Genomic DNA, 14824 nt, shown 5'->3' with positions numbered 1-14824 from the left:
GCCAGCTCTATAGACAAACATTGGCAGTAGAATGGGTCATACTGAAGAGCTCAATGACTTTAGATGTGGCACTGTCATTAGATGCCCTGCTAGGTCTGCCCTACTTCACTGTAAGTGCTTTTATTGCAAAGTGGAAACATCTAGGATTAACAACAGCTCAGGTAGACCACTCTAGAGAGCAAAGCTGATGAGTGCTGAAGACAGCTTTACACAAGCTGAAGATCACTATGCGCAATGCCACGTTTCAGGTGGAGTGGTATAAAGTACAGAAACACTGGACTCTGGAGCAGTGGAGATGATAAAACATGCGTCACTATCTAGAACTCTCATAGATGAATGTGTTTGGCAGATGCCAGGAGAACGCTACCTACCAGAATTGACAGTACCTACAGTAAAGTTTGTGGCGGAGGAATAATGGTCTGGGCCCCTTAGTTTCAGTGAAGTGCAATGTAAATGCTTCAGCATACAAAGACATTTTAGACAATGATATGCTTCCAACTTTGTGGCATCAGTTTGGGGAATGTATTTTCCTGTTCCAGCACGACTGTGGCCCTCTGGTGCAGAGGAACTTCTTTAGCCTGCACAGAGCCCTGACCTTAACTCCACTGAATATCTTTGGGATGAGTGGGAAAGTGGATTGCGAGCGAAGCTCAAGGGCTCTTTTTGCTGAATGGGCATAAATTCCCACAGACACAATTGGAAATCTTGTTGAAATCCTTCCAGAAGTGTGAAGACATGTTAATGTTAATGGTTTTGGAATGGGATATCCAACAATCTCATATAGGTGTGATGATCAGGTGTCAACATACTTTTGACCACATAGTGTACTAGCCAGTGGGGGAAGGAACTTTAAAAGGTAAGTCATTCATTTTCTGTTTCTCATTGTAGACTACATCCATATGTAAGTGTGTAGTTTTCTTTGTTATTCCTTTAGACTTAAGTTTTTCCACTGTGTTTGTAATCAGTGACTGCAATCAAACTGCAATTGTTAGTATGTTACTGCTGTACTTTTAATGCTGTCCCATAGAAGACATGTCATAGTTATTAGCAGAATAGAATGAATGCGTGGCTGACAAACAAGTAGATATGATGAGTATATAACATACATATTATAATGGCAAAGTAAAGAAAGTAATCATTGTCGTCGTTGTTCATTAATAGAACCTCTCAACTGTTTGTTTCAGACCTTACCAATTGACGACCAAGATGGTGCCTGCCAAATATCATTTAACTGCCAGTACAGGGCCCCCATGGTGTGGCCAAGGCCATCAATTATTTCTGCTTGACTTCGTCGGTAGAACTCAGTCTGTAGTTTTACACACTGTGCCTGCATCACCTGAAGGAAAGCAGAAGATGCGATATATTACTTATATAAGGCCTTGTTAGCATCATTAAGCATATTTATCAAAACTACCCAAAGCTTTTTTGCCTATCCATCAGAGTAAGTCAGAGATATTTTATTTTTCTCACGGACCTGACAAAACTCTAGTTGGACCCTTGACCCTGTAATGTTGTATGACAACTCCCATTTCTCGATGGCTGTGAATAACGGACATGTATTCCAACAACAGATTCAGGGAAACAACGAGCATATACAATCGATAAGCCAAGGACTGGTTCAGTTTCCTCAATGTGAGTGACAGCGAAGAATACACCGCACTGCAAAGCAAATGACCACCTTTCTTCACACATAAAGGAGCAGTTATGTTATGTTGTGGTTCAAGCGTGTTCTCCTATGAAAGCCCCTGTTAGAGAGTTTGCAAAGATAAGGGGGTCATTTATAAATTCACTAGCGCTGATGTGTCAGAGCTAAATACGTCTTTTATTGCCACGTGTTCATGGCAATAGGGCAGCTCTTTGTGAATCCATGCAGTGTATTAGTAACTGGGATCTCTGTCCATGTGATATCAGACGGGAATTTTCTCGCATTTCTCTCACTGAGCAAGGTTCGGTTCATGAATGTTGCCTTCCAGGGCTTTCTTGCTATTTTGGATAAAGATATTATTTGCACTTTCTTAGCTAGACATCTCAACAGCACAGCATAATTTGCATCACAGACACAACCTGCATGTGCATTTTCTGCTGAATTTTCCTTAAAGTGGATCTCCTGCCATTTTCTTTATATCTAGTATCAGATTAAAGGTATGTTTTCAATGATATTGTGGTTTGTTTGTTTTTCAAAAAAAAAAAGCCAACACAGTTCTAGGTAGTGCAAAATATAGTGTTTTGGGTGATTGCATATTAACCATTCTTATGTGTTCTAGTTCTGGTATTCATTTAGATATAATCAGTGACATTTTTTTTGCATTATATGGACAAAAGTATTAGGACACACAACTTATTTATTGAATTTAGGCACCTAGCCATAGTCTGCATTTACAAACATTTGGAAAAAAACGGAGAGAGCTCAGTGAATTCAAGCTAGTGATAGGATACCACCTTTGCAATAAGTCAGCTTGTGAAATTTCACCCCTGCAAGATATTCCACGCTCAACCGTAAGTGGTATTGAAAATCCAGAAATATCATCTATGGTGTTCTGCTGGTCTCGTTGAGGGCATAACGGCTCACACACACTGCTTACCTGAGTTAAGTAAAGCATATCCTGGAACTCTCTAACAGGATCACTGTTTGTTGGTATCTGGTAGTGGAGACCAGCTTGAAGAATCATTTGCTCGTTACCTGAAGCATGGTGCTGGCGATGGCATGTAAAATTGCTTCCGTAGGACCAATCTTCAGGAACCGAAACCTATAACCAAATTGAATTGTGTTGTCAAGCCATTTTTTAACAATTGGATATTCTAAGGCTCTCTTGAGAGCCCATACAACAAGCACATAACCGGGACAATAAATGTCAACACAATACAAGGAGGACTTTTGTAGAAGTTTATGAAAAAGTGTGCTTTTCCTACCATTTATTTACGTGGTTGCTTCAAATTACTTGCCTTATCGCCTGTATCAGACTAAGAGGTCAATCTCTCAATACAAGAAATCAATTGTCAAACACCTTCCTAACACTGCCAAACTTCTGATCCCCTCTTGTTGGAGATCTACAATACCCCTGACCATTATGGACTGGGTAACCAAGGCAGAGAAAATTCCTTTGAATTACTCTCACTTAGGGCTACAGATCGAACAGAGAAGTATGGGACCCACATGGTTCAACTTGCTAGAACTATTACAGAGCCATAAGTTTAGGCAACGACTTTCCAGTGGCATCCGAGTTTAGATGTTACATGGGAGCCCCCCTCCTCCATATGAGCTCTCAATTCCCCAAGGGGGGCACAGAACTCCCTGGCCCTGTTAGGTTGGCAAGGCAAATGAAGAGAGAGGAGGAGGAGAACTCCCCCATTAACCCCTTCGTGACAAAGGCTGATTTTACTTTTTGTACCCTTCGTGACAATGGCCGTTTTAACATTTCTGCGCTGCTCGTGTTTAGCTGTAATTTTCTTCTTTCCCGTTTACTGAACCAACACAAGTTATATATTGTTTTTTTCAGGACAAGAAGGGCTTTCTTTAGATGACATTGTTTTGATTGTATCATATTATTTACTATTAAAAAAAAGTATAAAATATGGTGAAAAATTTAGAAACAAAATGACTTTTTCTAACTTTTAAAAGGTAATCTATAAAAGGTAATGAAAAAACCTGCTAAATAGATTCTACTATTTGTCCTGAGTTTAGAAATACCCAATGTTTTTATGTTTTTTTGCCTTTTTCTACACGTTATGGGGCAATAAGTACAGGTAGCGTTTTGCTATTTCAAAGCCATTTTTTCCAAATCTGGTAATTCTTCCCAAAAAAGGGCCACATTTCGGGCATGCGCATTTTTCAATGTTGAACTTTGGCATTTGGGGATCCACTGCCCATGCCCTATTTGGTACATCCTTGATTTGGGCCATTTCAGTGTGCCCAATAAAACCATATATTTTTGAAAACTAGACACCCCAGGGTATTTTAAATGCTGGTATTTTAACTCTTTGCATGCACACATTTTACCACCAGCATTTTTTCAAAGTTTGCACTAGTATTTGTTTGTGTGTATTTTTCCCCCACACACCTACTTTATGTATGAATTTACAGCTCCTGGTTTATGCCGCTGTCACACGACACCCCATAATGTGTTCAGCAACATCTCCTGAGTACAGTGATATCCCACATTCATGGGTTTGTCATTTTTTGGGGGAACTAAAAGGCCACATTTGGTACATGTGCATTTTTCTAATTGGAAATTAGATGTGTGGCCATCCCCCCCCCCCCGTGTTAATTGGGACCTTGTTGAACTCGGCCAATTCAATTTACCCCATCAAATCATACATTTTTTAAAAGTAGACACCCCATGGGCATTTAATATGCCAGTATTTTAACTCTTTCCATGCAAGAATTGTTTTAAGCTAATGTGCTAATTTTAGGACTTGCTCACAAAAATATATTTTATATATATATATATATATATATATATATATATATATATGTTTTTTTTATTTATTTATTTTTTTGCCTTTTTTAAATTTAAAAAAAAAAAAAAAAAATAACTTGAAGGTTCCCCTGATAGTGACATCAGTGGGAAATTATTTTTACATTTTACTGTTTTTTTTTTTAACTATTTTTTTCTAATTATTATTAATTTTATTTTATTTTTTAATTTGTTTTTACTTTACTAATTTTACTAATCACGATACCATCTAGCGAACTTTTGCATCTTTATTATTTTTTTTCCCGGGCCGCCGCCATCTTGCGGATGGTGAAGATTGCATGCAGCTGCGGCTGTGACCGCTCTCCGGAGCGGTCACAGCCCGTCCTGGGGTAAGTATTTGGTGTCGCTGAATGCCTCCTGATCGAGGCATTCCAGCGACACCATTTAAGTTTAGGAGGTGATCGCCTCCTAAACGCTTTTAAAACGGGCGTCCGCCACCATACAATGTATGGCGAATGTTGACGCCCCGGGGAGGGACCAGACATGGCCCCTGATGCCGATCGTGGTCGAGGTCGAGGCATTACAGCAATGCCGTTTGGGTGCAGAAAGCAAACGTAGATCGCTTTCTGCACCCGTTTAAAGACATGACGTTCCAGAACCGGCAACTGTCATTAAGGGGTTAAATAAATATATTTCTTTCTTTCGATTCCCTTCTTCCCATCTCTCTTCCCCAACATTTCTGTTTCACTTGGACTTGGGATCATGCATCTGTTTATTTAGCTACTGATACTTGAACATACTGCTTGATAACAAAACGAACAAGTGGAACAGATGAAAATCTATACAAATGACTTTTATGGGTGAGACACCGCTAAACGTAACAAGGAGCAAACGTGTGTCAGGATTGTGCTTGTTCTCACAATTATGTGATCTTTTGATGCTTTTGTATTTCCAGTGTCTGTATACTTGAGCAAATCTCTGATTTTGGAGATGAAAAAAAATGACTCACCTTATAAATGGTGCTAAATGATGGCCATGACTGGAATCCATATTCTGAAGCCAGACGAGTTCTGGGGTATAATCTCCAGTCCCAGCAGTCTGTTAAGTAGTTATAATAATGGGTGTCACCAAAATGATTGTCGTATGGGTTCTTGGACAGCCAATGTTCTTGAACAGTCTCTTTCCCATTGGATGGGCTTGAAGGCATAAAGGGACGGGTGTTATCCATCTATACAGGAAAAAGGAATGCCAAGTACTCTGAAACAAAGTGGGTTTTTTTGGAGGAGGGGTGCATTTGTAACCGCAGTAACATAGTAGTCCAAAACAGAACTTAATAAGGACTGGTTCGACAATAATAAATATAATAGACTTAAGCATAGATGTCACTTCTAATCACTTACATCAAGGATAATCTTCCTTATGGTTTTTATATAAAGGGTGAGATAGTCTTGTACATAAACAGCTCTCATTTTGTCAGGTATAGAAAACCAGTCACTTGCAATTGCAGCTTCATTTTCATTATTGCCACTCCAGACAATAACAGAAGGATGGGACTTAAGTCTTCTCATCTAAAACCCAATTAAAAAAGTATTATATAAATAAAATATATAATATAAACAAGATATACATTTCAATACAAAATGAATCTTATGGTATTTACAATGCAGATTTTTCCACCAGTAGAAAAACTAATAATTGTATGCAGTTAGTGTAGGACACATGGGGAATTCACTTCCAGATAAACCTGCCAGATTGTCCATTTAAAAATGGACAACTACGATTCCTCTGAGCTACTGGGTAGCCTAGAATCAAGCCTGGGTTGCCTAGTCTACTTCTAGAGAAACTGAAATTGACTGACCAAGTAAGGCATCGTTAAAAGAACCTCTCTTATACATGCCACTAAAAAGCAGGTGTTAAAAGTGGGCGAAACCAAACGCTCTAGCAACACCATAAAACTTGATAGGCAACTGCCCACTAACAAAATGCTTTAGCTTGGAAGGCCCTTATGGAGTTACATGACAAACAGCTTTGCCTATGGAGAAATATTTGCTGAGCATGATACTAGCATCTGCTACACTGTTTTTTTTGTTCTATTGATGGGAAAACCAATAAGAAAATGAAATCAATTTTCTTAATGGTTTTCTGTCACCACAATTTTAAGACCACTACTTATTACTCTTAAATATTTGTCTAGTGGCCAATTAGCAACATCCTTTACTGGAGCTTTTATGATTCTAACCACTGTGGTCTGTTTATGGGATTATTATCTGGAATTTATCAAACGAGATATTCTTTTAGAACGATAAGACTTTCACTAAGAGGTCATTGATGTTTAATATTTAAAGCAGCATAGGCCTTAGGCATATCATCTAGTAGGATAATGTATTCTTACAGGAACAGGTATAGTTATATTAATATACCCACTGACATGATGTGTGTAATATATATATTATACACACACACACACACACAGGTGATGGATCCTTAGTCTGGGACAACTATGCAATGCCGCGCGAGATAAAGGCTTCTGTTACAACAACCATTTCCACCTTTCAGTTAAGCCTCCCGGTGCTTTGACCGCCAGGACTTCAGCTGCTTGACAAAAAGATACATAGGACTAAAGGACAAACCTAACTCAATGTCTAAAAGCAGGCCAAAACAGTCTGGCTGAGTACGATCAAGGTCAAGAAGGCAAACCAAAATCAAAACCAAGAAGTGAAAATGTAGATAATTGCACTCTCAAAGCGAAACAGTCTTTACACAAGTCAGACAGAGCTGTCCAGGACTGGATTAATGAGATACCAATCGTGAAATGTCAACACATGTGACAGTATCCCACGTGCAGAGTGATGCACAGCAGTACTACAAAGGTTGTGAGATGTGCACCTACCTGATGCGTTACCTCTTTGTGGACCGTATCTAGGAACAAGTCATCAGTGGGATACAGGGAGCAGGCAAACATAAAGTCCTGCCACACCTACAATGACACAAACAACAGGCGCAGTGAGAAGAGCAGCCAGCGGTTCCTATTGGACACAAAAGCAATTTTATAAGGGGAGTCCCACATTTCAGTGAAGTTGCTCTCTAAATAATAAAATAAACTGTACAATTATTACAACAAAATTTACAATAGTACATCATAACACATGCTGAAATAATTACCATGATTCCAAGTTCATCACACATATTGTAGAATTCATCACTTTCGTAGATGCCTCCACCCCAGACTCGCAGAGTATTCATGTTTGCTTCCACCACAGACTTGAGCAGAATCTGCAACCTGCAAAAGAAGAGGTTTTGTGTATGGACAGCTTGAACAAGGAAGTGATTGGATGGTAAGTAATTTCTTATATTTGCTAGCTAAATTCAAATACCATATAAAGATATTTTCTAAAGGCATAATATACAGGGATATAACTAGAATAACATTAATATTTTAGAGCTTCTTGATCCAAGGAGATATCCGATTGCCTCTTGGAGTCAAGAAGGAATTTTTTCCCCTGATGGCAGAATTCGAAGTAGCTTAATTAGGGAGTTTTTGCCTTCTTTTGGAGCAAGAATAGAAAGGTTAGGTAGAAGAGTTGAACTTGATGGACTTAGGTCTTTTTTCAACCTTATGAACTATGTATATATATATACATAGTTCATAAGTATGTATGTATATATACGGCAACCAGAGAATATGCTTCTGCAACACAAAGAAAAAAAATCAATTTGCTTTACAAAGTCATCAAATAAACATAACAATAGCGTGAGAACACCAAGGGTTGATATACTACATAACCTTAAAAAAAATATCTCCCTCTTAAGAGTTTGTTCCCTTAAATTAGACACTATGCTGTGCTCTGTATATACGCATATTATGAAGTTAGGGGGAATTTTCTATTTCTTGTATTGCACTATAATAATGAAACAATAAAACATTATACGAGTGCACAGACTGTTGCGGTGTTTCATTGTAAAACCAAGTTGCGCTGGATTCCTCTAGATACAACAAACATTTTGTGGGAGTGGAAGCGCTACACAGCAGGCAACGACAGAGGGACCCAGCAGTGTATAGACATAGTTATCCTTACCACTAATGTACAATTACTTTATCGTTTAATGTGATATAATTACGAGGCATACAGGGTGCTCTTAGAAGGTAGTGAGTAAAATAGTAAGTGAAGCCCTAGTACTCCAGAAAACATTAAGTAGCAAGTTCAGCTTTGAAAAGATCTGGAGCTTTCAAGATCACTAAAATGACAGAAACAAAAGACCAGCGTTCAAGGCCAACTGAGCACTTCTGATACCATATTTTTCTTTACACCTATGTACAATATTCTGGGGTACAGACAACAATGGGAATACAACAGTTACCTCTCTGACGTAATTCTGTCTTGGAAAGAGTCCGCTGGAATCCAGTTGGAGCCTTTGAGGAAAATAGGGACCCCATTAATTCTAATATAGAACGACAGGCCTGGAGAACCAGTGATAGGTTCCTCGGTCAGCTCCACCGTGCGAAAATAAATCTGTACAAATACAGAACCGCCACGCCAGTATAAAAGCATTGTATAAACCATGACAACTTCTATGTACATTTTTTTACACTCTGAACCAAGATTTTATTCTGTAACTAGGATTTGGAATACACAAGTAGAGCCCAATATGTTAGCAGAGAAATGTGATTGGGACAGAAACTTACAATCTGGTGTGTGTTGCAGAATTCACCCATTTAATAGCAATCTAGTGGGGGGAAAGTATTTTTTGATTTGCATCTCATTCCTCTTTGATCAGTATTAAAAGGATTACAGATGATTGTGGTAATCCCAGTTTTGCAACTAGTTCATTACAATGTTGAGGATGTGATCAAAGTACTCTGACAAGAGGTACCACGGATATATTAGATATTACATGACATATCACAAGAGAGGTGTTTTAAAAGCTCTGTGAAATACTGCACCTTGGTCGTCTTTTTAATAGTGTATCCATCAAACATAAAGCTGGCAGTCAACTCGTATCCAGTTTGCGATCCGTACCCATTTGGCCACCACAACTCTACAGAAGCATTCTAAAATAAAGCGAAATAAGAGTGTTTTTTATTATTATATATACTAACATTTTGTCTCATTAACTTAAATATGAAGTCCAACCACCCAAAATAATGAGGTTCGTGGTTATTATGGCATTATAACTATTCATTATAAAGGGCCAACTCTGTCCTTCCTGAGGTGGGTTGCTAAAGCTTTGAGAGTGACATGGCAGCATAGATCATATGCAGCTAGTCTAGAAATGCTAAATTCTAAATCTATAAGTAATGTGCTGAACTCCATTGTTTGTGTTAATAAATGGATAAGTGAATAAATTACTGATATCTCACACAAAATAAAACAAAAGATAAAATAAAATATATAAAATAAACTTCTACATAATATGATCTGAGGTCCCAAAAGCTTATGTTTCTTTACATGCTTTTCTACATTGGCTATATGGCTTTGTGCATTTCCTTATTAATAATAGATATCAGTAGTCATGGTAGAAACAGTCCCCAACTTATATTCAATTACAAAGAAAGAGAGAATTCTTACCTGGGAATTCCTTTTCCTTGTCCATTTCCAGGTGGCACATGAGAAGTAGGCTCCGCCTACCAGGTAGGGCAGGAAACACTATAAAAAAAGGACACCTCCCCCTTCCTCCCCAGTGTGGTTAAAAAGAAAGACTCAGACAAATAATAGCAAAAACCAATAAATTTTAATGGGCGGGGAAAAAGCGTGCCACCTGGAAATGGACAAGGAAAAGGAATTCCCAGGTAAGAATTCTCTCTTTCCCTTGCCATTCCAGGTGGCACATGAGAAGAATTAGCAAGATAGGGAGGGAAGGATTCCAGTCTGAAGGACACGACGACCAAATTGAGACTCGTCTGAGAGATGAAGGTTCAGCCTGTAGTGCCTTACGAACGTATGAATCGACCTCCAGGTCGCTGCCTTGCAAATGAGAGACGGAGACACCCCGGAGAGTTCGGCCCAGGAAGTTGAGACGGATCTGGTCGAGTGAGCCTTCAGGCCGGAGGGAGGTACTCTTCCCGCGGAGACGTAACATAAAGCGATAGCGTCCTTAAGCCAGCGGCTCACGGAAGCCCTGGATACTGATCTGCCCTTGCGGGGCCCCGCAAAGGACAGAAAGAGAGAATCGGATTTCTTCCAGGCCGACGTACGTGAGAGATATGACAGGATACATCTCCGCAGGTCTAGCGAATGGAGTTCCAGTTCTTTGGGATTCTTGGGATCCGGACAGAGTGTAGGTAGGACGATCTCCTGATCCGCATGGAAAGGGGAGACCACTTTAGGGAGAAACTCTGGAGGCAAACGAAGGATAATGCAGTCCGGCAGAATCCTGAGAAAAGGTTCAACTCTGGAGAGAGCCTGGATTTCGCTCACCCTCCTAGCGGAAGTGAGGGCTACGAGGAGGACAACCTTGTAGGTGAGCAGCTTAAGAGAGGTATCTACTAGAGGCTCAAATGGAGACAAGGTGAGTTGATGCAATACGAGATTAAGGTCCCAAGGAGGGACCGACGGCCGGATCCTAGGGCGAAGTCTACACATTCCCTTAGAAAATCTGGAGATCCACGGATGAGAAGCCAGATTGAAATCCAAGAAGTTACTCAGTGCTGAGATCTGGACCTTGATAGTAGCAGGTTGAAATCCTTTATCAAAGCCATCTTGAAAAAAGTGCAGCACCTCGCGGATAGATGGAGTGGATACTTCATGCACATTGCACCAGGCGATGAATGTCTCCCAAACCTTTTGGTACTTGGTGGCCGTAGAAATTTTGCGGCTGGAGAGAATGGTGTTCACCACAGATGCAGCTAATCCTTTGGAGGACAAGATCTCCCTTTCAGAAGCCATGCAGAGAGGTTGAATCGGAATGGATCTGGGTGGAGAACAGGACCTTGAATGAGAAGATCCTTCACCTGAGGAAGAAGCAAAGGTTCGTCTATGGACAAGGTGGTAAGGTCCGAGAACCAGATCCTGCGAGGCCAGAAAGGAACAACCAGGATGACTTTTTGAGGGTTTCCCCGAATTTTCCGGAGTACTCTGGAGATAAGGGGAAGCGGAGGAAAAACGTATGCGAGGTCGAAATCCCAGGTCTGCGAGAGTGCTTCCAGTGCTCGGGGATGACCGACTGGTGAAAGAGAAAAAAACTCCTTTACCTGAGCGTTCAGGTGCGTGGCCATCAGGTCTATCTGAGGAGTGCCCCATTTCCTTGTTATGAGGGCGAAGACTTTTTTGTTTAAGGACCATTCTCCTGGAGGTACTGATTTCCTGCTGAGGTAATCCGCCTCCTGATTCAGAGACCCCTTGATATGAACCGCAGAGAGTGTGCAGAGATTGAACTCCGCCCATCTGCAGATCTGAGCAGTCAGGGTCTGCAGGCGTCTGCTTCTGGTGCCACCTTGTTTGGAAAGGTAGGCCACCACGGTGATGTTGTCTGAAAGGATCCTGATGGACTTGTGCCGCAGGATTGGAGACCAGAACCTGAGAGCCCTCCAGACCGCCAGTAGTTCTAGAAAATTGATGTGTAGGCTTGATTCTTGGGGAGACCAGGATCCCTGGGCAAAATGGCTTCCCATGACAGCACCCCAGCCTGTCAAACTGGCGTCGGTGGAGATTACCACCCAATCTCTCGTCTGCCAAGGGAGACCCTGCGAAAGATTCTTGGTTGACAGCCACCAACGGAGTGACTCCCGAACGAGGGGAGAAAGCCGGACCTTCTTGTATAGGGATGTCTGGGAGCGATCCCAGTGATCCAGTAAAAATTGTTGAAGGGGTCTTGCGTGAGCCAGTGCCCAGGGAACCGCCGGGATGGAGGAAGTCATGAGACCGAGCAAGGACATGACGGATCTGAGGGACACTGACTTGTACTGCAGGACTGTATGTGTGAATTCCCGTAACCTTAGGATCTTGTCCTGCGGGAGAAACGTCTTCTGTACTTCTGAATCGAGGATCATTCCCAGAAAAGACCGACGTCTGTTTGGCAGAAACTTTGACTTTAGGGGGTTCACTAACCATCCCAGTTTGTGGAGCGTCCTGAGGGAAAATTCTAGATGAGATTGGAGCAATGATGCCGAAGCTGCTATCAGGAGCCAATCGTCCAGGTATGGGACCACCTTTATGCCTCTTTGCCTCAGGAAGGCCACGACGACTGACATGAGTTTTGTGAAGATTCGTGGTGCTGAAGCAATCCCAAAGGGAAGCGCCCGAAACTGAAGATGCCGAATCCCTTGAGGTAGTGGAACGGCCAGACGGAGGAATCTTTGGTGGTCTTCTCTGATGAGGACATGTAGATAGGCGTCTCGCAGGTCTATAGTGACCATGAAGTCCCCCGATGAAACAACCTCCGTGGCGGACTTCAGGGATTCCATCCGGAACCTGTTGTATCTGATGCAGGCATTTACCAACTGTAGATTGATTATTAGTCTGAATTTCCCGGATGGTTTTGGTACGACAAAGACGTGGGAATAAGTTCCCTCTCCTATTTCTTGAAGAGGCACCGGGACCAGAGCCCTTTCGTGAATAAGGTTGTTGAGTGTGGAGAAGAATCCCGCTCTTTTCCAAGGATCTGTGGGAGGCATGGACAGCAGGAATCGCTGGGCAGGTAGGTGAGTAAACTCCGGAGCATAGCCTTGATTGATGATGCGAAGAACCCAGGGGTCTGAGGTGATCTCTTCCCAGGCATGCAGGAAACCGGATAGCCTGCCCCCTACCTGAAACCTGCTGGCGTCAAAACTTCCCTGATTTGCCGTCCCTGCCTCTGCCTCTTCCTCTCTGGAATCTGCCTCTCGCGTAGGGTTTACCCCGAAAGGACTGGTACTCTTGATAGGATGTTGAGGGCCTGTAGGACTCCCTGTCTCTTGGAGCTCTGAAATAATTGGACCTGAAACGCGGTGGTCCCTTCCTCTGAGGTAACCAGTGCTTATCACCCGTGGTGGATTCTAGAATCGTGTCAAGGTCGCTGCCGAAGAGGTGGTTCCCCTGGAACGGAATGCTGCACAGCTTGTGTTTGGAGGCGTTATCTGCAGACCACGACTTGAGCCAGAGCGCTCGTCTAGAAACCGCAGAAAGTGCCGTAGCTTTAGCAGATGTACGGACAGATTCAATGGAAGCATCGGAGATGAAGTCAATAGCTAGGCAGGTGTCGGACAAGTTTCTTGCGACCTGCTCAGACCCTGGGATAGCTGCAAGATCTTCCACCGCTTGTTGGAGCCAGATCTTAATGGCTCTAGAAGTTGACGCTATTGCAATGGCTGGACGAAAGTTCGCCGCTGCTGCCTCAAAAGCCCTCTTGGCGGCATTCTCAGCCCCCCGGTCCATGGGGTCTTTGAAGTGGGACGCGTCCTCCATCGGAATGGCTGTTTTCTTCGTAGCCTTGGCTACTGCGGTGTCTACTTTCGGGACTTCCCAGGCCTCAGAATTCTTGCCATCAAAGGGAAACAGCTTTTTGGTTCTGGAAGACGTGAAGAATCTCCGGTCCGGATATTTCCACTGCTCCGTGATTATGGCCGAAAGCGAGTCATGAACTGGAAAGGTCTGCGGCTTCCTAGAGTGACCCTGAAAAGGATCCGGTTTTGAAACTGGTATATCATCCTGTAGATTTAGAGTAGATCTGACTGCAGAGATTAGCTTCCCTGTTTCTTCGACTGGGAAGAAAAAGGTTTCTTCTTTAACTTCCCCCTCCTCATCCGAAGACTGGGGGTCATTAGACTTGTAGTCGTATTCAGAAAAGTGTGCCGAATAATCTTCCAGGGTATCTGGTAGAACATTTGGAGGACCCTGCTGGAAAAGATGATGCTGAGACACCGGCCCCTGAGCGGAGCTTGCCATGGCACAAAAACAGTCAAAGGTGGACTGCAGCTCCCCCTTCAACCAGGAGGTAAATTCTGAATTGGAAACATCTTTAGGCCGAGAGCAGGAGCTGCACATTTTGGCCGTAGGATCGTGTAGGGTCTTTTTACAGGATGAGCAGGCTTTATGTTTCGTTTTCCCCACAGACTTCCTATGTGGGGAGGCCTCAGAAGGAATGTCTGGATTTTTGTCTGACATAACTGAGGAGAAAACACAAAAATTATAACATCAGAAAGCAATGGAATAGGCCATAGAAATCTCTCTCTAAACTAGGAGAGAAAACACCTACTTGAAAAGGCAATATACAGTCCTCAGGCACAGGCAGGCAAAAAAAGAGGAGTAAAAAATCCAATAATACAGTACAGGTCGAAGAGCATGGAAAGATCTTACCCATTCTGGCGTTTTTATAGAGGCATTTAGGCGCCAAGGCCCGGAAACCGTCACATCCGGAAATTCCTCGTCAATTGACCTCTCGTGACCCCGGACGGAAGCCGGAGTAATTGCAGAGAGGAGATAATAAAACCGGGT

At 42.3% G+C, this 14824-nt stretch overlaps 1 protein-coding gene across 2 annotated transcripts in view; it reads right to left on the bottom strand.

The window, feature by feature from the left end:
- Positions 1-14824, bottom strand: part of MANBA (mannosidase beta) — a 33150-nt gene that overhangs the window by 5237 nt on the left and 13089 nt on the right. For both annotated transcript variants that reach the window (XM_053461539.1, XM_053461540.1), the window contains 8 exons: positions 9358-9465; positions 8775-8926; positions 7578-7695; positions 7306-7392; positions 5816-5983; positions 5425-5643; positions 2583-2747; positions 1192-1336 (listed from right to left, as the gene is read on the bottom strand). In XM_053461539.1, coding sequence (XP_053317514.1) covers positions 1192-1336; positions 2583-2747; positions 5425-5643; positions 5816-5983; positions 7306-7392; positions 7578-7695; positions 8775-8926; positions 9358-9465 — 1162 coding nt within the window. The remainder of the gene's footprint in view (positions 1-1191; positions 1337-2582; positions 2748-5424; positions 5644-5815; positions 5984-7305; positions 7393-7577; positions 7696-8774; positions 8927-9357; positions 9466-14824) is intronic.

This window comes from Spea bombifrons, chromosome 1, assembly GCF_027358695.1.
Source record: "Spea bombifrons isolate aSpeBom1 chromosome 1, aSpeBom1.2.pri, whole genome shotgun sequence".
Taxonomy (NCBI): domain Eukaryota; kingdom Metazoa; phylum Chordata; class Amphibia; order Anura; family Pelobatidae; genus Spea; species Spea bombifrons.
The sequence above is the reverse complement of the archived record's forward strand: the minus strand, read 5'-3'. Positions and strand labels throughout refer to the sequence as shown.